We start from the raw sequence: 27,182 nt of genomic DNA, 5'->3' as shown, positions 1-27,182 counted from the left end.
GGTGGCTTTGAAAAAAGAGTGACAACACCAAATTGTTGGAAGGATGTGGACAAACTGGATAACCCATACTTTACAGATGGTGAATGTAAAATGGTATAGCCACTCTGAAAAATAGTTCGTCAGCTTCTTAAAAAATTAAATGTGCAACCACCATACAACCCAGCAATCACACTTTTGAACATTTGTCCCAGAGAAATAAAAGCCTATGTTCACACAAAAATATGTATATGAATATTTATAGCAGCTTTTTTCATAATATACAAAAGGTGGGAAAACATAAAAATGAATGTCTTATTTTTAAAATTTCTATTCAATTTATTTAAACTAAACTAAAAAGAAAAGTTTAGCCATTTCTCCCATCTCTCCCATCACCCCCCAACCTCTTAAAACCACTAAGCTGTTCTCTGTATCTATGTACTTGCTTTATTTTTAATTTATTTTTTTTTAATTTCACATTTAAGAGAGATCATATGGTATTTATTTTTCTCTGTATGACTTAGTTCACTTAGTATAATGTCCTCCTGGTTTATCCATGTTGTTACAAATGACAGGATTTCCTTCTTTTCTATGGCTGAATAATATTCCACTGTATGTATATGTGTGTGTGTGTGAATATATATATATATATATATATATATATATATATATATATATATATATATATATATATATATATATATATCTCACATCTTTTTTATCCATTCATCCATCAGTGGACACTTAGGTTGTTTCCATATTTTGACTATTATAAATAATGCTGCAATGAACATGTCAGTGCATATATATTTTTGAATTAGTGTTTTAGATTTTTTTGGATAAATACCCAGAAGTGGAATTGCTGGATCATATGGTAGTTCTATTTTCAACATTTGGAGGAAGCTTCATCCTGTTTTTCATAGAGACTGCACCAATTTATATTCCCACTAACAGTGTACTAGGGTTTTCTTTTCTCCACATCCTCCCCAAACATTTTTTTTTATCCTTTTGATGGTTGCCATTCTCACAAGTATTAGGTGATATCTCATAGTTTTGATTTGCATTTCCCTGATGATTAAGGATGTTGAGCATCTTTTCATGTGTCTGTTGACAACCTGTATGTCTTCTTTGGAAAAAAAATGTCTATTCAGATCCTCTCTCCATTTTTTTAATTGGATTTTTGTTTTTTTGATATTGAGTTAAATGAGTTATGAACATATTTTGCATGTTAACCTCTTATCAGATATATCCTTTGTGGGCTTCCCTGGTGGTGCAGTGGTTGAGAATCCGCCTGCTGATGCAGGGGACACAGGTTTGTGCCCCAGTCCAGGAAGGTCCCACATGCCACGGAGTGGCTGGGCCCATGAGCCATGGCCGCTGAGCCTGCAGGTCCGGAGCCTGTGCTCCGCAACGGGAGAGGCCACAACAGTGAGAGGCCCACATACTACCAAAAAAAAAAAAAAGATATATCCTTTGTAAATATTTTTGAACATTCAGTAAGTTGCCATTTTGTTTAGTTTATAATTTCCTTTGCTTTGCAAAAGCTTTTTAGTTTGATGTAGTCCATTTATATTTGCTATTGTTGCTCTTGCCAGAGGAGATAGATCTCAAAAAAACAAAATGACTGATGTTAAAGAGTGTCCTGCTTACGTTTCCTTTTAGAAGTTTAAGGTTTCATGCCTTACATTTAAGTATTTATATTTAAGTAATATGATTATAAAAATCATTTATGTGGTCTTTGTTGTTCCTTACAAATTTTAGGAATATTTGTTCCAGATCCATGAAATGTGCAATTGGTATATATATATACATATACATATATATATGTATATATATGTATATGTATATATATATAAACATCTTTATTGTAGTATAATTGCTTTACATTGTTGTGTTAGTTTCTGCTGTATTACAAAGTGAATCAGCTATACGTATACATGTATACACTCCCTCTTGTGTCTCCCTCTCACCCTCCCTATCTAGGTGAGGGTGGTCTAGGTGGTCACAAGAACCAAGCTGATCTCCCTGTGCTATACAGCTGCTTCCCACTAGCTATCTATTTTACATTTGGTAGTGTATATATGTCCATGCCGCTCTCTCACTTTGTCCCAGCTTACACTTACCCCCACCCCATGTCCTCAAGTCCATTCTCTACATCTGCATCTTTATTCCTGTCCTGCCCCTAAGTTCTTCAGACCATTTTTTTAAAGATTCCATATATATTGCACTGAATCTTTAGATTGCTTTTTGTAGTATGAACATTTTAACAATATTAATTCTTCCAATCCATGATATGGTATATCTTTCTATTTATTTGCATTGTCTTCAATTTCTTTCATCAATGTCTTATAGTTTTTGAGTACAGGTCTTTTAATTCCTTGGTTAGATGTATTCTGAGGTATTTTATCCATTTTGATGCAATTGTGAATGAAATTATTTTACTAATTTCTCTTTCTGATACTTTGCTGTTAGTGTATAGAAATACAACATATTTTTGTATATTAATATTGTACCCTTTGACTTTACTGAATTCTTCATTAATTATAAAAGGATTTTTGCTGGAGTCTTTGGGGTTTTGTATATATAGTATCATGTCATTTGCAAATAGTGACAGTTTTGCTTCTTCCTGTCCAAATTGGATGCATTTATCTCTTTCTGTTGTCTGATTACTGAGGCTACAACATCCAATACTATTTTGAATAAAAGTGGCAAGAGTGGGCATCCTTGTCTTGTTCCTGATCTTAGCGGAAAAGCTTTTGGCTTTTCACCATTGAGTGTTATGTTAGCTGTGAGTTTGTCATATATGACTTTTATGATGTTGGAGTATATTCCCCCTATACTCATCTTGTTCAGTTTTTTTTTTTAATCTTAAATTGATGTAGAGTTTTATCAAATGCTCTTTCTACATCAATTGAGATGATTACATGATTTTACTTAAATTGAAATATAGTTAATTTACGATGATGTGTTAGTTTCAGGTGTGCAGCAAAGGGATTCAGTTTTATATATATATATATATATATTCTTTTTCAGATTCTTTTCCCTTATAGGTTATTACAAAATATTCAGTATAGTTCCATGCATTATACGGTAGGTCCTTGTTGGTTTTCTATTTTATATGTAGTAGTGTGTATATGTTAATCCCAAACTCCTAATTTATCCCTCCACTTTCCTCTTTGGTAACCATAAGTTTGTTTTCTAAGTCTGTGTGTCTATTTATGTTTTATATTTAAGATCTTTTGTAACTTTTTTTAAGATTCCACATATAAGCAATATCATATGATATTTGTCTATGTCTGGCTTACTTCACTTAGTATGATAATCTCTAGGTCCATCCATGTTGCTGTCAATGGCATTATTTCATTCTTTTTTATGACTGAGTAATATTCCATTGTATATATATGTACCACATCTTCTTTATCCATTCATCTGTTGAGGGACATTTAGATTGCTTCCTTGTCTTGGCTATTGTAAATAGTGCTGCAATGAACAATGGAGTGCATGTCTCTTTCAAATTATGTTTTTCCCCATATATAGGCCCAGGAGTGGGATTGCAGGATTACAGTAAGTCCCCTACATATGAATGAGTTCTTTTCTGAGAGTGCGTTCATAAAACCAACTTGATTGTAAGTCCAACAAAGTTAGCCTAGGTACCCAACTAACACAATCAGCTATATAGTACTGTACTGTAATAGGTTTATAATACTTTTCACACAAATAATACATAAAAAAACACAAAAAATAAAGAAAACATTTTTAATCTTACAGTATAGTACCTAGAAAAGTACAGAGGTACCAGCTACATCACCGCTGCTTTTACCCTTGCTTTGGGACATCCTGGGCTTGAAATAAAGATACTGTACTACTGTACTCTATACAGTACTGTACAGTAAAGTACATAAAAGCACAACCATGTGTGTGTAGAGGGTACACACACATGACAATGTAAGCCAGATATATGAACTAGCTTACGTGATTTGACATGTGAACACAGGTTCACATCTTTGAAAGTTTGCAACTTGAAAGTATGTGTGTAGGGGACTTACTGCATATGGTAGCTCTAGTTTTAGTTTTATAAGGAACTGGATACTGTTCTCCATAGTAGCTGCACCATTTACATTCCTGTCAACAGTATAAAAGGGTTCCTTTTTCTCCACACCCTCTCCAACATTTACTTTTTGTAGACTTTATGATGATGGTCATTCTGATTGGTGTGCGGGGATGTTGAGTGTTTTTCATGTGCCTGTTGACCATCTGTATGTCTTCTTTGGAGAAATGTCTGTTTAGGTCTTCTGCCCATTTTTTGATTAGGTTGTGTGTGTTCTTTTTTTTTTTTGGATATTGAGCTATATGAGCTGTCTGTATTTTTTGTATATTAACCCCTTTTAAGTCACATGGTTTGCAAATATTTTCTCCCATTCTGTAGGTTGTCTTTTCATTTTGTTTATGGTTTCATTTGCTGTGTAAAATCAATTAAGTTTAATTAGATCCCATTTATTTATTTTTGTCTTTATTTTCACTACTCTAGGAAGTATATCCAAAACAATATTGCTATAATCTATGTCAAAGAGTGTTTGGCCTATGATTTCCTCTAGGAGTTTTAGAGTATCTGGTCTAACATTTAGATCTTTAATCCATTTTGAGTTTACTTTTGTGTGTGGTGTTAGAGAATATTCTAATTTCATTCTTTTACATGTAGGTGTCCAGTCCCAGCACCACTTATTGAAGAGACTGTCTTTTCTCCACTGTATATTCTTGCCTCCTTTGTCATAAATTAATTGACCATAGGTGTATGGGTTTATTTCTGGGCTTTCTATCCAGTTCCATTGATCTGTATTTCTGTTTTTGTGCCATTACCATACTGTCTTGATGATTGTAGCTTTGTAGTATAGTCTGAAGTTAGGGATCTTGATTCCTTCTGCTCTGTTTTTTTTCTCAAGTTTGCTCTGGCTATTCGGGGTCTTTCGTGTTTCCATACAAATTGTAAATTCTTTATTTCTAGTTCTGTGAGAAATGCCATTGGTAATTTGATAGGGATTGCATTGAACCTGTAGATTGCCTTGAGTAGTATATTCATGTTGACAACATTGATTCTTCCAATCCAAGAACATGGCATATCTTTGCCCCTGTTTCTGTCATCTTTGATTTCTTTCATCAGCGTCATATAGTTTTTGGAATTACATGTATTTTACCTCCTTAGGTAGGTTTATTCCTAGGTGTTTTATTCTTTTTGATGTGACAGTAAATGGGATTATTTCTTTAATTTCTATTTCTGATCTTTCGTGGTTAGTGTATAGAAAGGCAACAGATTTCTGTGTATTAATTTTGTATCCTGCAACTTGACCAAATTCATTGATTAGCTCTAGTAGGAGGATTTTCTATGTATAGTATCTCGTCATATGTAAACAGTTACAGTGTTACTTCTTTTCCAATTTGGATTCCTTTTTTTTTTCTCTTTTTTCTTCTCTGATTGCTGTAGTTAGGACTTCCAAAACTACATTGAATAAAAGTGGTGAGAGTGGACATCCTTGTCTTGTTCCTGGTCTTAAAGGAAATGTTTTCAGCCTTTCACCATTGAGTATAATATTAGCTGTGGGCTTGTCATATATGGCCTCTATTATGTTGAGTTATGTTCTCTCTATGCCCACTTTCTGGAAAGGTTTTGTATCATAAATGAATATTGAATTTTATCAAATGCTTTTTCTGCATTTATTAAGATGATCATATGGTTTTTATTCTTCAATTTGTTAATGTGGTGTGTCACACTAACTGAATTGTGGATATTAAAAAATCCTTGCATCCCTGGGATAAATCCCTCTTGATCATGTCGTATGAACCTTTTACTGTATTGTTTGGTTCAGGTTGCCAGTAATTTGTTGAGGATTTTTGCTTCTATATTAATCAGTGTTATTGGCCTATAATTTTCTTTTCTGTGTGTTATCTTTGTCTGGTTTTTGTATCAGGGTGAGCGAGGTCTCATAGAATATGTTTGGAAGTGCTTCCTTCATCCTCTGCAATTTTTTGGAGTAGTTTCTGGAGGATAGGTGTTAACTATTCTGTAAGTATTTGGTAGAATTTGCATGTGAAGCCATCTGGTCCTGGACATTTGTTTTTTTAGAGTTTTACCTCAGGAAACAAGAAAAATGTCAAATAAACAACCTAATCTTTTACACCTAAAGTAATTAGAGAAAAAAAGAACAAACAAAGTTAGTAGAAGGAAAGAAATCATAAACATTGGAGCAGAAATAAATGAAATAGAGACAAAAAAACAATAGAAAAGATCAATGAAACAAAAAGCTGCGTCTTTGAAAAGATAAGAATATTTCTAAACACTTAGCCAGACTCATCAAGAAAAAAAGAGAGAGCTCAAATCAATAAAATTAGAAATGGAAAAAGAGTAGTTACAACCGACACCACAGAAATACTAAGGATCATAAAAGACTACTACAAATAACTATATGCCAGTAAATTGGACGACCTAAAAGAAATGGAGAAATTCTTAGAAAAGTACAATCTCCCAAGCCTGAATGAAGAAGAAATAGAAAATATGAACAGACTAATTACAAGTACTGAAGTCGAATCTGTTATTACAAACTTGATATAATTATCTTCCTTATTAGATTTCTGAAAGAGTGCACAGGAGATTAAATTTTTGACTTTTCACATATGGAAGCATGCTTATTTTACTCCCATACTTGACTGATAAATTGTCTAGATATAGACTTCTAGGTTGTAAATTAATAATTCTGAAGTCATGATTCATTGTTTTCCAGCTTCCAGTGCTGTTGTTCAGAAGTCCTTTGTCATTCTTATTCCTTCTCTTTTGAATGTGAACTGGTTTTTATATGTGTGTGTGTGTGTACACACACGCACGTGTGCTCATGCAAACAGGCATGCATGCATGTATGCATGCACCTGCACAAAAGACAGAAAGGGGGTAAGGAGAGAAGGAAAGGAGAGGGAATGAGAATTGTAAGTTTGAAGGTGTCCTTTTGTTTTTTTTTTTTTTTTTTTTGCGTTACGCGGGCCTCTCACTGTTGTGGCCTCTCCCGTTGCGGAGCACAGGCTCCGGACGCACAGGCCCAGTGGCCATGGCTCATGGGCTGAGCTGCTCTGCGGCATGCGGGATCCTCCAGGATTGGGGCACAAAACCGTGTTCCCTGCATTGGCAGGCGGACTCTCAACCACTGCGCCACCAGGGAAGCCCTGAAGGTGTCCTTTTAATCCATAATATACTAAAACTTCCAGATGATGTCCTTTGACATTTTTCTTTTTTAATTCATTATGATGGGCACTTGATAGATCATTTGAATCCAGAAATTTAGTCCTACAAATGTTCTTGCATTGTTTCTTTGATAATTCATGTTCCATTTCTTTTTTAACAAAGCATCCCCAAATTCAATAGCATAAAGTAAATATTTATTATTATTTCTGAAGTTTTTGTGAGTTTGCAGAGATCACTTGAGTGGTTCTCAGGAGTCTTTCATGTGGTTACAGTCAAATGGTGGTAGGGGTTGGAGTCATCTGAAAACTTGACTGGCTTACTGTCCATGATGACTTCTTCATATATGTGTCTGGCAACTCAGCTGAGATGGCTGAAATATCTGAGGGTCAGGCAGTCATTTCCTTCCATACACAGGCTTCTTCAAAGCATGGTTATATCGGGGTAGTCAGATCTCTCACATGGAGGCTGGATTTCCCCAGAGCACACATTCCAAAGGTGAGCATTCCAAGAATTAGGAAGCAAAAGACACTCATCTTTTTAAATCAGTTGTTCTCAGCTGGAGGTTATTTTGCCCTTACCCCAGGGGATATTTGGCTATGTCTGAAGATATATTTAGTTGTCACAAGAGTAGGGGGGAGGGAGGGTACAACTGGCTTCTGGCTAGCAGAGGCAAGGGATGCTGTTAAACAGCCTATGGTATACAGGACAGCATCATACAACAAAGAATTATTCAACCTCAAATGTCAAAAGTGCCAAATTTGAGAAACTTCATCTTAAAATTTAGGCTCAGAACTGGCACAGCATCACTTCTGCCACATTCTATTGGTTAAAGCAGCCATAGGCTAGAAGTTGGGTCACTAGAGACTTTGGCACAAAAGGGGTCTGAATTCAGTGATACCAGGTACAACTAAGGATGAAGGTAAGGTGCTTTTTGAAAACATCACAGTGAATTAATTGAAAGGGTACATAATAATCAATGAGACCATTATATTTAATTTTATCTGTCAAATTGGAGAGTATTTTGGATGAGCTTAACATTAAACCCATGAACTTTGAGTTAGCAGATTGCCCTCCATAATGTGAGTGGGCTCATTGCAATCAGCTGAAGAAAAAAAAAAAAAAGACCGTCTTCCCTGGGGAAAAGGGAATTTTCTAACTGACTGCCTTCATCTGAACCATTGGTTTTCCAGGTTTTCCAAACCTCTGGTCTTCAGGCTGAAACTGCAATGTCGACTCAGATCTCGAGCCTATCAGCCCATATGACAGATTTAGAATTGCCAGTTTCCATAATCATGTGAATCAATCCCTTATCTCTCATTCCCCCCTCTTTCTCTTTCTCTCTCTCTCTATCTATCTATCTATCTATCTATCTATCTATCTATCTATCTATATATATGCTTCCCGTTGGTTTTGTTTCTCTGGAGAATCCTGACTAATACAGAAACACACAGCGCCCATTTTTCTTGGGTTTTCAGAATACCTGTAGTTAAACTTACACATCCAGACAGGAGTTTGAATGATTTCTCTCCAGAGAAACTCATTAGCTGAAGAGAGAAGGCTCATAGAGAATGACATTGGTAGATCTAGCTCATGAAATGGCCAGACTCCTACATATCATCTCATAGTGCCATTAATTGACAAGCTCCACTTAACCAGCTTTTTTAGCATCTCATTCTTAAATTTGAATGTTACATATTTTAAATCACCAGGAATTTGAGGAAAGACACTAACATTAAAGGCAGATACTAAAATAAGCCAAAAATGAGAAGGGGAGGACCTTGGAGGGAATATAGCAACCCAAGAAGTAGAAGAAAACTTAAACAAAACAAAAACCAGAAACAAATTGTTGTAAAATTGATACCAGAAGACAGAAGAGAGAAAATGTTACATCAAGAAATAAGAACAGCGTGATATGCAAAAAAGAAATAAAAAAGTATAAAATTCAATAGACATTTTGATGAAAATATAAAGACATATCCAAGAAAGAAGAAAAAGACAAAGAGAAGAAAGATAGGAGAGAAAAGGTTTGTTTTTTTTTTAAATAGGGGATCAATCCAGAAGATCCAACATCCATGTAGTGGGAAGTCTGAAAACAGAGAATGAGGAAATGGAGAATTATGGTAGCTAATCTCCAAAGATGGCTCCCCCATGAGCCATGCCCCCCTGTATTCATGTCCTTGTTTATATTCCTTCTCTTGGATTTGGGTTGATTTTTTCATTTTCTTTTTGACTAATAAAATGGGGAAGTAATACATGGCTTCCCAGGCTGGGTCATTAGAAAACTTGTAACTGGTGTCTGGGTTTCTTGCAACACACATTTTAGGGGTATCCAGCCACCAGCCACCTTATAAGAAGTTAGACCACCCTGAGACCACCATGCTGCATGGGTTAAAAAAAACATCCCAATAAGTTAGCCATGTGAAAAATCATCCAAGCAGTATCCAAGCTGAAGTGTAGACAGGTGATTGAAGAAACCATCCTAAATTCTGCTCAGTTAAGCTTTCGGTTGACTCCAACCCCAAACACTATGTGTCTATAATTACATGGGAAATCTTAAGTGAGAAACTCCCAGCTGAGTTCAATCAACCTAAGTGTCTAGGTAAGTGGATTGACACCTCTAATCACCTACAAGTACTAGCTTCTCCCAGGTCTCTGTCTTTCCATCTTTTAGCCACCTTACTATTCCTCTATAGCATTAACAAAAATTATAATTATATAATTATTTATGTGATTGAAAAATATATTGGTTTCTTCTGGTGCACTGTAAGATCTATGAGGGCAAGGAAGATCCCTATTTTCTTCACAGATATAACCCCTGTAACCTAATTGACACATAGTAGGTACTCAACAAATATTTATTGACTAAATGAATTAAAGAATCTAAGTTGTAACACTGGTGAGTGACGTCATTTCTCATTGAATTTCTAAGAGTATTTTTACAAAACAAACAAAAAATCCTACTGTGTGGAAAATGCTTGTGGATTAAGCCTATTTGAGAGATGGTATAACTTAGTTCAAATCCTGGAAACCATGGATTTGCCACAAATAAAATAAATTGATCAGCCTTTGTGCTTAGTTTCCTTATCTATGAAAATGAAGATAATAATAGTACCTGCCTCATAGGGTTGTTATATGTAAATGTTTCTTTACATATATGTGTAACATATGTAACATGCTTAAGAAAGTGCCTGGCACATAGTAATCACTTTTATATGTGTTAAATATTTGAAGAAGTTATTTCAGCCTTGGTCAGAATTCCTAATCTATGTGAAAAAATAGCCTTTTAAGCCACTGATACTAAAATATTTTGAAATCATTCATCTCACTTTGTGATTTCCCCTTCCCCTCTCTTCTCTAGAAAACACACATATGTGCGCACACACACACACACACACACACACACACACACACACCCTCCCCCATTATCTGATCTGGAACTCAATTTCTATAACCACTGGAGTTCATTCATATTATTTAGTAAATTACACCAAGCCTGAACTGCAGATTGCAGTTACTAAGGAATTAAATGCATATGTTGTCAAGTAACATAGTAAATCATAGTTTAGGTTTTTAAGGAATAATTAATTTTTATGAATTTAATTTTTAACTTCTAAAGAAAGGAAAACCATTTTGATCAACATTGATAAATATGTAAAGATAATGTTCATGGGAAAAACAACATTTAAAAAAAGAGAGTTTATAAAATATGTAATAAACAACCAGAATGAGCTGTAGTTACAGAGAAAATATGTGAAAGAAAATGATTGTTACTCCATATAAAGCTGGACTTTTTCCTACTTACTATTTTCCAACCTAAGAAAGTCAACATAATCTGAAAGACTATTCACGTCAGGCAAATAAATTGATAGTTAATAATATTAAATCCATGTATTTTAAGATAAAAAACAATCATATCTATTGTGTAAATATCACATTAAAAAACCTCTTCTGTATTCTAGAAAAATACCTTCACACAAGTCACTTACCTACTGCACGGTTTAGATTTAACTTAATTTTAGCACAGGAGGTTGTAAACTGCAGCCGATTTGGTGGGCTTTTTCTCCGTTCCTTATATGCTAAGCAACTTGTTCCAACAGTTCTGCTTTTAAATTTTGGACAATTGCCACAATTGTATCTTGAAGACAATTAAATTTTTAGGACCAAAACATTATTATTTGAGGATTTTCAAAACCCAATTTTTAAAGATAATATCAAGATTTATCTGTGTGATCTCAGTAGGTAATTAATAACACCTATGATTTATGAGATTAGACTCCAGCTCTGACATGCCTTTGTTCTATGTCTCCCTTTCTTCATACCACCCTAAACATGGAATTTTTATAAGGATTAATAATGTTCAGCATGAAACATTTTAAATATTAATGGGAAGCATTAAGGGCAGTCCTTATACAGCAGATATTCCCCTGAAGAACTGTGTATAAATACTCGTGTTTTTTTTCATGGTACAACAATAAACTGAATCAGCTTCCCATCTAATTACAATATAATTTCAAAGTTTATTCCCATTATTTTTTTTTTATTCTGAGGCATGCCCTCAAGCTTATGAATGGGGCAAGCCCTTTAAAGTAACAACAGAAAAGTTTAGATGAAAACTTCAGCACTACACACTCAGAAAATCAATTATTGTGTTGAATCAATAATATGCTACCAAAAACTTGTGCTGCCAATCAGATACTTAACAAAAGATGCTTCATATTACTGAAGAAACTCCAAAAGTACTTCTTGAACACCATTTCTCTGTGGGGTTCCCTGAAGATTTTTTATACCCTTATTTATTTCTCCCCATCTTTAGTGAAGATTGTTCTGTTTTGTAGATTTATAATTTATATTCGCTTTCACTTATAGTCATGGTGTGCTGTCTCTATAAATTAGCATTCCCCTACTCCACTCCTCCCCCCACACCTTACTATCATTGAGTTTTTTAGAAGAGAAATTGTGTGAAGCAAAGTTTTGATGATAAAGGGAAAGTAGGATCCAATTAAAACATCAAGAAATAAAACAATACAAGACCAGAGGAAGAAAATTTACTTTAGTATCATAGTGTGAAACAATGATCCTCCTATAGTATACCATGGCATTTTGTCATATGAACACTTTATTATAGAGTTCAGATAATGTTGTAAGGTGAAGGCGCCTACCTTCTTTATGTAGAGGGTATAATTTCACAGGAAAATTAAGATTACTCATTACCACAGTTCTGCCCGTCACCTGGGATGTGTTTTTAAAGAGGAATGCAGGATTGTTACTTTAATTTTAGCCTTAGCAGTGAAGGGGATCAAGGTGCTTAAAACAACACATTTCTGTGCTGGAAGTTGAGTACAATTTTTGTGGTTGCAGAATATGGTTAGAAACTGGGGGATCCAGGCAAGTTACCTAGATATTTAACCAGCCCATTTAAGTTGGTTTTTATTACTGTAGCATTGTAGTAAGTTCTGAGACAGAGTAGGAAATGGTGCAGGGCCTGCCAGCCTTGGGAAAGAGGTAGAAGCAGAAGTCTATCCTTTGAAAACTGGACTTCTGAACTTGTGTATTTCCTTTTTTTATTATTAATATTTGAGAAGCCAGGGAAATTAGGCAGAAAGAAAGAAATAAAGGCATCCAAATTGGAAAGAAAGAGGTAAAACAATCTCTATATACAGATGACATGATCTTATAAATAGGAAAAACTCTGAAGAAAACACAAAATACCTGTTAAATATAATATACAAGTTCATGAAAATTGTAGGATATAAGATCAATATTCAAAAATCAGTTGTATTCTGCACACTAGTAATGAACAATGCTAAATTAAAATCAAGAAAATAATTCCAGTTACAGCTTCAAAATGGATATAATACTTAGGAATAAATTTGATCAAGGAAGTGCAAGATGTGTACATGAAGAACTACAAAATATTGTGGAAAGAAATTAAAGGCACCCTAAATAAATGGAAAGACATCCTGTGTTCATGGATTGGAAGACAATTTTGTTAATATGGCAATGTTCCCCAAATTTATCTGCATATTTATTATGACCCTTATCAAACGCCAAATGCCTTTTTCCTTTTTTTTTTTTTGGTAGAAATGAACAAGCTGATCCTAAAACTCATAAGGAATTGTAAAGGACTGGGAACAAACTTGGAGGACACATACTTTCTGATGTCAAAACTTACTCTAATGCTATGGTAGTCAAAAGTGTGATACTGACATGAAGAAAGACCTATAGATCAATGGTATAGAATTGAGAGTCCAGAAATAAACCCATACATTTGTGGTCCATTGATTTCTGAACAGTGCCAACACCATCAAATGGGGAAATAGTCTTTTCAAGAAATGGTGCTTGTAAATGAATGAATATGGGACCCTACTTCATGCCATACACAAAATTTAACACAGGATGGATCAAAAGCTTAAATGCAAGAGATAAAATTATAAAACTCTTCATACGGGTATACATCTTTGTGACCTGGGGTTTGGTAACAGATTCTTAGATATGTCACCAAAAACACAAACAGAAAAAGAAAAAGTAGATAAATTGGATTTAATCAAAATAAAAAAAAATCTCTGCATCAAAGGATACTATCAAGAAAGTTAAAAGACAGCACATAGAATGGGAAAAATATTTTGCAAATTATTACACCTGATAAGGGACTTGTATCTAAAATATATACATGTCTTACAACTCTGTACTAAAAAGACAATACAAGTGAAAAATGGGTTAAGGCCTTGTTAGACATTTCTCCAAAGAAGTTATCCAAATCACTAATAAGCACATAAGACGATGCTCAACATCACTAGTTATTAGAGAAATGCAAATCAAAACTACAATGAGGTATCACCTCACACTGGTCAGAATGGCCATCATCAAAAAAATCTACAAACAATAAATGCTGTAGAGGGTGTGGAGAAAAGGGAAAGCTCTTGCACTGTTGGTGAGAATGCAAACTGATACAGCCACTATGGAGAACAGTATGGAGGTTCCTTAAAAAACTAAAAATAAAATTACCATATAACCCAGCAATCCCACTACTGTGCAAATACCCAGAGTAAACCATAATTCAAAAAGATACATGCACACCAATGTTCATTGCAACACTATTTTCAATAACCAGGTCATGGAAGCAACCTAACTGCCCACTGACAGATGGATAAAGAAGACGTGATACATACATACAATGAAATATTACTCAGCCATAAAAAGGAACTAAATTGGGTCATTTGTAGAGACATGGATGGACCTAGAGACTGTCATACAGAGTGAAGTAAGTCAGAAAGAGAAAAACAAATATCATATATTAACACATATATGTGGAATCTAGAAATATGGTACAGATGAACCTGCTTGCAAGGCGGAAATAGAGACACAGACATAGAGAACAAACATATAAACACTAGGAGGGAAAGGGAGGTGGGATGAATTGGGAGATTTGGATTATACACTAATATGTATAAAATAGATAACTGATGAAAACCTGCTGTATAGCACTGGGAACTCTACTCAATGCTCTCTGGTGACCTAAATAGGAAGGAAATCCAAAAAAGGTGGGATATATGTATACATATAGCTGATTCACTTTGATGTACAGCAGAAACTAACGCAACATTGTAAAACAAATATAACCCAATAAAAAATTTAAAAATAATAAATAAAAGATAATACATAGAATGGGAAAAAATTTTGCAAATTATTACATCTGATAAGGGACTTGTATCTAAAATATATACATGTCTTACAACTCAGCACTGAAAAGACAGCCCAAGTAAAAAATGGGTTAAGACTTTGTTAGATACTTCTCCAAAGAAGTTATCCAAATCGCCAATAAACACATGAGAAGATGCTCAACATCATTAGGGAAATGCAAACAAAAATTACCATGATTTTGATCACCCCCAAATCACCCCACTAGGATTTCTATAATAAAAAAGACAGACAATAACAAGTGTTGGCAAGGATGTGGAGAAATTAGAACACTCACACGTTGCTGGTGAGAATACAAAACGCTGAAGCCACTTTGGAAAACTGGAAGTTCCCCAAAAAGTTAAACATAGAATTACTAAAATAATCCAGTGGTTCTACTCCTAGGTATATAACCAGGAGAAATGAAAACATACATGTACACAAATGTTCATAGCATTATTCCTAATTGACAAAACATGGAAACAACTCAAATATTCTTCAACAAACAATGTAGTACAATATATTATTCAGCCACAAAAAGAAATGAAATACTGATACATGCTACAACATGGGTGAACATGAAAAATTATGCTAAGTGAAAGAAGCCAGACACAAAAGGCCACATGTCACATGATTCCATTTATATGAAGTGTCCAGAATAGGCAAACCCATAGAGACAGAAAGTAAATTAACAGTTGCCAGAGACCAGTGGTGGTGCCGGTTGTGGGGAATGGACAGAGACAGCTAATTGGTACTTTGTTTCTTATTTTGGTGATGAAAATATTCTGTAACTAGATAGTGGATAGTGATAGTGGTTGCACAACATTGTGAATATAGTAAAACCACTGAATTGTATATTTTGAAACGGCTAAAATGGTGAATTTTATGTTATGTTTATTTTATCTCAGTGCAAAAAATTTTTTAATGTCTTTGTGAACCTCACAATAGAAAAACTGAAGCATTATAATATTTCACTAATTACATTTTTTGGAGTTATAACAAACTACAATAATCTTTGAAGAGAATTTTTATTAAGATAAATCCAGTAAAATTTTTTGAATACACATATTGTCAGAACTGCCCTTCTGAAATAAACATTTGTATTTCTTTTAAAAATGGAATTACAATTTTATTTTTTCCCAAGCTAATATCAAAGTTATATTTGGGAAAGATAATTCTAATTCTTAGCATTACATGAAAATAGTTCACCTTCTTTATAAAAGTAACCTAGAGAACCACAAGAATGTTTGAGGAAACTCTTTTGGGATCTCTCCATTTTGTGAAATTATCATATATAGGAGTAAAATTAAAAGTCAAAGATTTAACACATAACTTACAGAAAAAGTGTATTCACTGACAAAGTTGAAAACATATTTTTTCTATATATTCCACTATTATAATTACAAAATTTATAGATAAAGGTTTCATGTTAGAAACTTTGTGACTAATAACCAGTATGAAGATGTTTTGAAATTAAATTGATGCTAAAGAAAAGCTGTGTTTATAAAATATTTGATAAAAATATTCATCTCTCTTAACATTACAACATGAAGGTACATATTACCAAATTATGAAACCATATAGGGCAGCTTTAAAAAACACTCTGAAACTCTACTTTTTTTCCATCTTCTTTTTTGACCTCTTTTCTTTCGGCTATTTCTTTTCCAATTTCAGCCTTGCTTTCATCTTCTTTTCCATCTCCTCCATCTTTCCTGTCTCCTTTTCCATTTTCTTCCTCTTTTCCTTCTTCCTTTTTTCCATCTTCTCCTTTCTCCTTTTCATCTTCCTTCTCATTTACACCCTTATCCCCCTTTCCATCTTCATCCTCTTTTCCATCTTCATTCTCTTTTCCATTTCCTTTCTGTTTTCTAACATCTCCCTTTTTTTCATCTTCTCCTTTATCTTTTCCATCTTCAGATTCTTTGCCATCTTCTCCTTTCCCTTTTCCATCTTCACCCTCCTTTTCATCTCCTGTGTCTTTCTTGTCTTCTTCCTCTTTTCCATCTTCTTCTTTCTCTTTTCCACCTTCATCTTCTTTTTCATATTCTTTCCCTCTTCCATCTTCTCCTTTCTCTTCTTCCTTGTTTTGATCTTCTCCATCTCCTTTCTGATCTTCTTTTTCATCTTCTTTTCCTTCTGCTGCCACTGTTCCTTTCTTTTCTCCTCTTTCTTCTTTGATATCTTCAATTTTTTCTTCTTTTATTTCCTCTATTTCTTTTTCAGAAGCTGATGTCTATATATAGAGAGAAAAAAACCAAGATTATATTTGTAAATTTGGAACCATTTTCCCTAAATACTTAGGATTATATCTGTTTTATGGAAAAAAATATACTTCATCTATAAGAAAGTAATTTTCCTGTGGAAAAGGCCTCCTAAACAACACATCATAAGGAAACCTTATAAGAAATAGGATTAATTAAAGTATCTCCACACAAACATACACAAATAGATATTTGGAACAATAAATTCGGGGAAACTTATTCATATAAATGATTTTCATTACAAATATGAGGAAACAGAGTAAATACAGAAAAAATGAGTAGCATGCATGTAAACAAAATATATTCCTTGAAGAAATAATACATTTTATTTCTATAATGGTGAGATTTAGGTTTACTTTGTAAAAAGTTATGTGAAAAGTCTTCTACCATATATCATAGGATCACTTAGAAAAGATTTTCCCTACATGCATAGGTCTGGTTTATAGATTTGGCACTAAATCCCATTTTCATTTTTTTAACTACAGTACCTAGAAACATGGTATGCTAAATATGTAAAGCAAGACCTATTGGAAACATACATAATGATTTGTTTTGCAATCTGAAGAGGAAAGAAGAATCATATATGATCTTGCAAAGATATTTACAAATAGCCCATGTGCTGACAAAAGCAATAGAGGATTGGTCTATATTTTATAAGACAGTCATTAGATTATTAATAAGTCATAATCTCTGGCATTGTTCTATTAATATCAATGCTAACACACTGCTCTCACTACCCATACCTATAAATTCTCAATTTTAAATTTGTTTTCTTTCTTTTCCCCTTATATACCATTATACTAGATGCTATAAACAGAATGTTTGTGTCCTCCAAAATTCATATGATGAAACCTAATTTCCAATGTGATGATATTTGGAGCTGGGGCCTATGGGAGGTGATTAGGTCATCAGAGTAGAGCCCTCATGAAAGGGATTTATGTCCTTATAAAAGAGACCCCAGAGAGCTCTCTCACCCTTTCTATCATGTCAGGACACAGCGAGAAAACTGCCATCCATAAACCAGGAAGCAGGTCCTCATCAGACACCGAAAATGCTGGTGCCTTGATCTTGGATTTTCCAGCCTTCATAACTGTGAGAAATAAATTTCTGTTGTTTATAAGCCACCCATCTGTGGTATTTTGTTACAGCAGCCTGGACAGACTGACACTATGAAGCCATACTCATTTAATGTTTCTCAATGTTTAAACTACAAGACAAACAAGATTTCTTCCAGTGGCACCCATTGTTAAACATCCAAATGGACAAAACTGTTAATATTGGAAGATACCTCTATAAGGTTGGCTTCTCCATTTTCAGCAGTTTCACTGTTGTATTCTTCTTTAACAACTTCTTTCTTGGTTTCAGCTATGGCTTTGGCTATGGCTTTGGCACTTGCATCTGTGTTTTTTCCCATCATATCATTTTTTGCCTTCATTTTCTGTCCAGCAAAACAAAACAATAAAAAAATAAATACACAATTTAACTGAGGTGTTGATTAAATGGCCTGTTATTTTACCAGCTGTTGTAATAATTTACGGAAAAGCTTTAAAATATCCATATAAACTTAATATCAACAAAATTATCACTTGACACTTTCAGTGTCATTATAAACCTGAAATGGTATTAAAATGAATAATATTCCTGACATGAATCAAAGAAAGTTTCTTTTAGGTGAGAAACAATAAGTTAGAATGCTGACCAGTGGCCAATTGCTAGCATCAGGTTACACTTTGGTAAATTAACTTTCTTTGACTAGAGGGGACCAGTTTATCCCTGTCATGTCTAATAATTAGCAACAGGGTTTCTGACTGCTGAGCCTCCATTGGTAATAATTAAGAGAAATACTATGTTAGGGAGAGCAGCAATTTAGATATATTTGAAAGAGGTCACCTGGGGACATTAGTGATTCAATATTTGGGTCTACAAGTTTCTGAATGACTTGAATCATAATTTCTTTACCAAGAAAGCTCTTTGCCTAAGTGTGTATGTAGTAGAAAGAGCACTGGGTTCAGCATCCAGCAAACATGTGTTTTAAATCTGGATCTGTTTCTTACTTGATGTGATCTTGAGCAAAAGCAGAAATCTCTTTGTGTTTATTTCTTCTTATGTAAAAGAGAGTAATACCACCTACCTACAAGGATGTAATAAGGAGCAAATGATAAAATATATGTGAAATTACTTTAGAAACTGTAAAATGCAATATAGATATGTTATTATTCTTTGAATACATGAGAAACTGAGAGCCAAGGAGCGTAAAGTGTTTTAAAGTCCATGATTCTATATTATCTGTTTTATTCTATCACTGTCTTTTATTTTGAAAGGAAATAAACAGTGTTTACTATTTTAACAACTTATAAATTGAGTACTTAATTTTATAAATAGTGACCAGGAAATGTAAAATAGAAAAAAAACAAAAAGAACTTTTCTCTTCAGTTGTCACTTACTATGATTACTAAACCTATGGCCATAGTTTTAGCAATATCTTTTTTTTTTTTTTTTTTTTTTTTCCATACGCAGGCCTCTCACTGTTGTGGCCTCTCCCGTTGCGGAGCACAGGCTCCGGACGCGCAGGCTCTGTGGCCTCGGCTCACGGGCCCAGCCGCTCCGCGGCACGCGGAATCCTCCCGGACCGGGGCACGAACCCGCGCCCCCAGCATCGGCAGGCAGACTCTCAACCACTGCGCCACCAGGGAAGCCCCCTCCTAGCTTTAACATTTTATGATGTTAAGAATTCAACTTATCCTTAAAACATCAATCATATCTCAATAAACCAGTTCTAAAAATGAAATACGATCATATTATATTCACACATATTTACACATAAATAAATAAATATAAATATAGGGGGAAAGTGAACTTAATATTGAGGCTATTTCTAATGTCTTTAACCACAACATTAGAGTACAGAAGCCTATATGAGATCAACTATGTGAATTTGAAAATAATGTATGTGAAAGCACTTTGCAAACTGTAAAGTATTATCAAATGTTAGTTACTATTATTATCACAAAGCATTACTTTTGTTACTAGAGTTTACACCTTTTGTTTCCCCAGGAGTACTGGTATTATGACTATATGACGTCAAAAGCACGTATGTTTTATGGATCTAGCCAACTAAAATTTTGTTTTGTCTCTTCCTAATGAAAATGCCGAAACACAGCAGACAACCACAGAACACAAACAAATATTTCTGACTCAAAGGGCTGACATGTACCATATGGTATAATGTATAATGTAATATATCACTAACTGAAAAGAAAATAAAGCAAAATGATCAACTATATGCCTTTCCGAAAAACTATTTCTGAAGAAAAGCAAGTTTCTCTCAACATTGTATGCTGAATATTTACCCTTGGAGTTGATGTTCTTTTGGACTTCAACTCTGGTGTAATGGGCACAGGCAACTGGGGGAAAAGAAAGAAGAAATCATAATTGAAGACAGATCACTAACAATGAAGTTCAGCCTCATAATTAAAATAAATGGGTATAGTTTAAATTGAACACTAACATAAAAACATTTCCTGGTGAGAAAGTTTTTCTTAAAACATCAAAAACAAATCTTGTATTAAATAACTAGTATTGTCTAGGACTCTCTGAATTTTAAAATTACATTTTACAATACATGGGCAGCTTTTTAAAAAGACTACTTACAGCAGACAGTCTGGCTGATCTTCTCTTTGGCTATAAGTTAAAAATAATTATTAGTTAAGAGAATTATGGATACAGAAAACTAGAAATATTTATATTGTGAAAATATTTAGTGTACCACTAAGTACACATTGTCATTAAGAAGCATTGTGTACTTGATTTAAAAATATCATAGTAAAAATATAAGTTTTGATTTTTCCCTCCTCTGGACCCTTCATACAGCTAAGGAAAAAAGAATCCCAAACTAAATTTCAATTGCTAGGCTAAAGGAACACAAAATGGCTAGTAACAAGGAGTATATTTATAAATGAAAATACAGCCCCTTCTTGCAAACTGACAAAGCAATTCTTTGGCTTAAAAGGAAGAAGCTCTCTCCAGATCTTAAGCACAAGGTCCTAAGTTCCATGGAGTTTGGAGTTTTCAATACCTACTATATTTCTGAGAGAGTTCACTGGCATACCATATTGGTACTCATATGGTACAAATATACTAACCAGCATTTAGTTTTTAGCTGCTTATGTGTCAAGTTTATAAACCAGGTGAATTTTTTCAGATTCTAAAACTAAAGAAACTCACCTCCTGCCTCATATCACCTTGATCTGCAGCCTATACAGGGGAGAAAACCACACAGAAATAAGGTCATCGATATAAACATATACTGATATATCCGAAAATATTGCCTATAGATTGCAGTTGCAATATAACAGCTTTACTTTTTCCTGGATTCCTGCTCAAGTAGCCACATGTTAGTGCCTAGTAGCCTGCTGTCTACTAAAGTGAAAATTTGCACCAAGATATAAATGAATTCCCAAGACATAAGTTTATACAACTGATAGTCAATTTCATCATTTTGTGTAAATTGCATTTCCTAAAAACAAACCTTTTTAATTTTAAAATCCACCTGTTGTAGCCAGGGTTAAAGCCAAAAAGTGTGGGAGCGGGCAGAATGAAGGCGGAGCTTCATGCAATCTCCCTGTCCGTTTAGCTTTATGCTCGAGATGCAATTGTACTTATCTGATCCTCTCTTCTAAATGGACTATTCTCCTCTCCAAGTTGTGCATACAACTACAACCCCCACAATGCCCTGGTGTGGGGGAACCCTCTTTGTTACAACGTCAATGCGTTATTCTGAGAAGCCGGCTGCGGATTTTAAAACTTCCCGCCACTACCTGCTACAAGGTTGCTGTCAGCTCTGTAAAATAGCAAGACCCATTGCACAAGCCTAGAAAAGGGCAGCGGCGGGAATCTCAGGCAGGGGGATGCTGATTATAAACCATTGCTTTCCGTATCTGAGCAGCCCTTTAGCCTGGGAATTATCGAGCTATTGCACGAGTCATACAGCCCCAGAGGACCGGGGAATTTCAGTCTTGTTCCTATGTTCTAAAAATATGGAAGGCGGACGAATAGTTAGGAATAGTACCAAAACAATCATAACGCCTTACTTAACACAGTGTTTTACAATTTTATCAAGCAACGAAACAGCAATCGATTTCACTTCTAAGGGAACTCCCCCCCACCCAAAAAAAAAAAAAAAAAAAAAAAACAACACCGAGCGTGAATTTATTTCCCGTCCAAGAGAGAAACCACGATCTTTTAAGTGAGGGTTTGCAGGAGACTTGTAACCCTTGAATAGCTCATATCAATTCTGCGCGTCCAAAGTGAACAAATCCATGCTATCCTAACATCAGCAATAGTTTATCTGACGCATTTCCCTTGTCATCCTTCCATCTTTAGACAGTGAGTGAGCTTGGAGAGTCCCAGATCTCTCAGCTCCAAAGTTGCTAATTACAGCTGTGAATCTCTCCCTTCTCTAGGACAGTTTGAAGTCTGCGCCGCCTAATGGCACAGGATTACCATTGCATAGCCATCTGGCATGACAAGAAGCGGAGGAGGGAAAAAAAGGAAAAAGAAAACGGGAAGAACAAAGGCAAATACGGGAGAAAGCCATGGCTTTCGTTCCCCCAAACTGGACGGTTCCCGGAGAAAAGCTGGAGGCTGAGGAGGAAACTAGTGCCTGGAAGTGTGGTTGGGAGAAGTCTTCTCCAATAGGGTAAACGGAGGAAGGGGGAGTGGGGTAGGAAGCGACAGCACAGCGCTATGACTGTTTGTAATTCAGCATGGAGACACCTCTCAAGTGATTCTTACCCTTAAACAAAATAAGTCAAAAGTGAACTACTAGTTGCGTGAGAGACCATCCTCAACCTTACACCAACCGATACCTGCCCTTCCCTCCCCTTCCATTCAGCACATCACAAAATCAAACTAGAAGTCAAAATGCTTTTTAAAAAAAATCTCTGCCGATTAGGAAATATGTATTTCAGTCTCTAATCCCCCTTCTATCTTCCTATTTCACTTACCTTTCTTTTGGGCATTGTTGCAGCTCTCTAGAGGAGATCTTAACAGCAGGAAAAAAGCCGAAAGCAGTCTCTACCCGACAGCTCAGAGAGCAACTGAGTTTTCAATGAATGAACTAATTGCAGCACGACCTGTGCTCGCCTCCAAAAAAAAAAAAAAAAATCCCTCGTTATTGGCAACATTAAACGCACCAGACGCAACCAAACTACGTGAATGGTTAGTAGGAGTGGGAGCCAAATTGGAGTGACAGGCTGTCAGGCCAATAAGGGGAGGTGACCATCCCAGGGGGCGTGGCCCACGGACTTGCCCGAAGCCCTTGTACGCTGCCAGCTCCGACCGCTGGTGGGGTAGAGGAGCCCCCAGACTTCGTGGATGCAAAGTGCTGAAGCATAAAACCGGCGGGAAAGCTGGAATTGTCTTGATCGGTTTTTTGTTGTTGTTGTTGTTTTCCTTTTATGTAGTAATGACAGGCGAAAGTCATTGCACTTGCTTTCTCCACGGTCTCTAAAAGCCCCATTTTACTTCCTGGAGACAAAGTGCTTTAGAGACATTATTGAACCTAGGCTCCAGTCTTTCCATTCTACCTTTGGCAGAAGGATGTAGATGAACTGAGAGGAGCACTCATTCAGAAAGTAGAAAAGAGTGGAGCTGTTTCTCAGGTTGTGGGAACTTTCCGCCAAAGCAGAATTGTAGTACTGGCAGGATCAGGGTGCCAAACGGCGCGTCTCCCGCAGATGGAGAGCAACAAACTGGGAGCTGTAAGAGGAGGAGGAACCTGAAGGTGGGGACATTTAATAGATACCTTTATCCCACTTGGTGGTAGTCCACCAGGAATTCAATGGGACCCCGCGTGAGGTTTGTAATACCAGAGGTCTATCCCGAGGAAAAGTGCTGATACAATGGCTTATGAATCCAAAGGTGGCATTTAGTGAAGGGATTAGGGAAGGTGCCATACATGAAAATGTTTGGGACTCAAGAGCCTGGACTCGGATAAAGCAATTAAAGCACTCACCTCTGGTGCAAATTTAAGAATGTGCCCCAGACTCAGGAGATTAGGATGAGGCAATTGAGGTGAATCATGCAAGTGCAGGGCAGGATCTTGATTTTATTTAAAATTGATATTTTGTTCATCATGGACTTTTTTTTCCATTAGTTAGGTTTTAAAATAGTGCTTTAAAAATTTATCTTCATTATCGAGTTTTGGGGTGACTCATAACTTGTGCCTAAGGAGAGTGCCCCCTAACATCACCCTAGTCCTAGCCATCATTAGGTGGCTTTCTACTCTAAAAGAGGCTTCTATCTGCGTTCCCAAGTTAGTTCCTGAGACCTAAAGTTTGTGAGAGTGGGAGTGAGGATTCGTGAATGAAGTACTTGAGGATATTTATGCGTAAAAATGTAGGATCCTGAAGCACCTTTTCAGAATGCCTTACTTTGAATTTTGTAACAGCTAATTGGGTTTAAACTTGTTTCAACCACAGCCGAAATCCCTATGCTGGAAGGTTAATCAAAAAAAGGAAATTAACCCTTTGAACAGTTACTTAAAGGAATAAACTCATTTGTGTTCATGTGGATTAAAACATTGCAATCATCAGTTTTAAAACTATTCATAGTTGTTTTAGAATACCAAACCATCCCTTCAAACTAAAATACAGCCTAACAGAAGAACCCATCATTTTTACCTTTACACATTCTTCCCCAGCACCTACAGTGTGGAATTAAACAGATCAGGTAGTAGAGACTGTTTGCAGCTCAATTTCCCTCCTCCAACCTCATATTACATTCTGATTCAAGTAGGTAAATCAGAAAGATATTTAAATGGCTTCCTTTTCCCACAGTTATTGGGATCATCCCTAGATTCCCTAGATGCCTCTTTAACTCTTATGGTGAAGGCATTACTGAGTGAGACTAGATATGTTTCAATCGTTTTATTTTCCAAGAGTTAGAAAGTAAACATAAAATTTGGGTTCAATATAAGAATTGCTTCATAAGGATAAGGAGAAACATGAAGAGAATGAAAAATGTGTCAACACTGGAACACACTCAACAAATTCGTATTTAGCATTATTTTGTGAGTTGGATTTTGTTTTTGTAGCCTAGCCTATGAAACTGCAAAACGCTGTGGTATGCAAAGTTGCATTACATGGTTTCTGCCCTTAAGAATTTTTATAATTGTGTAGGATAAAGCAAGCAGATGCAAACATTTGTAAATCAAGGTTGCTTGCATCATGTGAGTGGTACAATCTAAGTTCAATAATAAAACAGACGAGAACTATGGTTTAGGACTGACATCACTGGAGAAGGTTTTTGTTGAGGAGGTAGTATTTGACTTGGCTCTGAACAGTTGGATAGACTGTTATAGCAAATGCAGAGGCAGGAAAACTTTGTACTTTTTCAGGGAACAGAATGACTAGTCCAGGTGGATTGAAATAAATGATCGTGAGGAGTCTTGGGAGGTAAGGCTTAGTTTGGAGGCAAAGAAGAAACGTGCAGGTCAGTGGGGTCTAAGATTCCTCTTAAGTTTGTGAGCAATTTTCTTTTTTGGTCCATTTGCCTTCCTTGCAGTCTAACCTGTTGCATCTGTGATTTATGTCCTATTAGATTGAAACAATAGTCATGCATGCATACAAAAATTTTCTAAGGTTGAAACGTTTCTCTAATTCCTGACCCCCACCACCATGTTCTTTTTTCCAACCATTAACCAGGATAGTCTTTTGTAGAAACCAACCTGCCCTAGGCTTTTTGCCTTTGCTATATTTTTACCTCCGATTGCAGCCCCATTGTCTTATATCTCTGCTTATCAAATGTCTATCAAACTGTTCAGACCCAAGTCAAATATCACTTCTTTGACAAAAGCCTTATCCAATCATTTCAGCCCTAAAAGATTCTATCTTCTTATTACACTATAGAATTTAAATTGTACCACTCATATGACACAAGCAAGCTTTGATATTTTCTATTTTCTCCCCAACCACTCAGTCATATAACTTCACGTTGATTTAAAATTTTATATACTTATTTTCCCTTACCTAAATATTTTCTTAGCACATTACACTCTACATATCTCCTATAGAATTTACTAACTTTAAAAACTATTTTTCTAAAATTGATAAATTATTCCTTAAGTAATTTTTTTGTTTAATTGTCAAAGAGAGAATTTTTTTGGCTCATTAAAAAAATACATTGGCTTATTTCTCTTTTTTTTAAAGTATAATTTCCACTTTATTGTCTTTCCAGGGAATAGTATTTCTTTAGTCTTTAAGGACTTAGCTCCTTACATGGGCTTTGGTGAAGGTCGTGGGGCTGCACCTGCAGGTCTAAATCGGGATGGAGGTGTTCGGTCCTTCCGGGCTTTCCGAGAACGATTCCTGACTACCTTGCTGTGAATGGCACAACTCACGCAGTAATGCAGTTTCACATACAGCTTGGGAAGCACATAGGCGTCGAAAACAATCGCTTCGGAAATGTCCCTAAAGGCTGTGGCCTCTATGATGTTCCGAATGACGAACTTCTTAATAGCCTTAACCTTGGGTACGCAACGGGCACAGTTGGTACAACGAATAGGCTGCACGTGGCCGCGGCCCTTTTTGGCATGACCATTGTTCCTTCTTTTCTTGGTCATCTTGGAAGCGAGGAGGCGACAGAGGAGCTATTTCTCTTTTTTAAATTATTTATTCATGACTATGAATGTTAATTGCTGGATAATTCTCTACAGGGCTCTCTAATTTCTCCTGGGTATTAAGAATGCCTACTGCCATCCTCAAAACTTACAGAGACTGTAGCATGCCCATTTAGTAACCACTGGGAAATGACACAGGAAGATATGAACAATTATAAATGGAAGACACCAACATTAAATTGTGTGAGACAGAGAATCCAAAAGAAAGTAGTATTTATGAGAAAAGGGATGTTAGGCAGTTAAGGTAAAAGAGGTCATCAAATGTTCTATATATTCTAGCTTAAAATGATATATATGTTGCATAATTCAAAGTATTTCTCCATATACAGCTTTGCATGCAATGGGATCTCAAAAATACTGATTG

General features: G+C 35.5%; 1 protein-coding gene and 1 pseudogene across 1 annotated transcript; both read right to left on the bottom strand.

Annotated features, from left to right (window-relative positions):
• Positions 1-16,417: 16,417 nt before the first annotated feature.
• On the bottom strand, positions 16,418-23,263 carry HMGN5 (high mobility group nucleosome binding domain 5). The gene is made up of 6 exons (XM_060002366.1): positions 23,145-23,263; positions 21,364-21,393; positions 20,791-20,820; positions 20,490-20,543; positions 18,428-18,577; positions 16,418-17,111 (listed from the first exon to the last, which is right to left on the bottom strand). The coding sequence occupies exons 1-6, from the start codon at positions 23,157-23,159 to the stop codon at positions 16,470-16,472; spliced, it is 921 nt and encodes a 306-aa protein (XP_059858349.1). The 5' UTR covers positions 23,160-23,263; the 3' UTR covers positions 16,418-16,469.
• Positions 23,264-26,379: 3,116 nt separating this feature from the next.
• LOC132417951 (small ribosomal subunit protein eS26 pseudogene) lies at positions 26,380-26,767 on the bottom strand (annotated as a pseudogene).
• Between the last annotated feature and the right edge of the window lie 415 nt (positions 26,768-27,182).

This window comes from Delphinus delphis, chromosome X (genome assembly GCF_949987515.2).
Source record: "Delphinus delphis chromosome X, mDelDel1.2, whole genome shotgun sequence".
NCBI classification, from domain to species: domain Eukaryota; kingdom Metazoa; phylum Chordata; class Mammalia; order Artiodactyla; family Delphinidae; genus Delphinus; species Delphinus delphis.
The sequence above is the reverse complement of the archived record's forward strand: the minus strand, read 5'-3'. Positions and strand labels throughout refer to the sequence as shown.

Excerpts from the sequence above, each read along its gene's own strand:
- HMGN5 (XM_060002366.1), bottom strand. Across the intron at positions 18,578-20,489 it reads AAAGAACATCAACTCCAAGG|AAAATGAAGGCAAAAAATGA; the intron begins GTAAATATTCAG and ends TTTGCTGGACAG. Across the intron at positions 17,112-18,427 it reads GAGAAGCCAACCTTATAGAG|ACATCAGCTTCTGAAAAAGA; the intron begins GTATCTTCCAAT and ends CTCTATATATAG.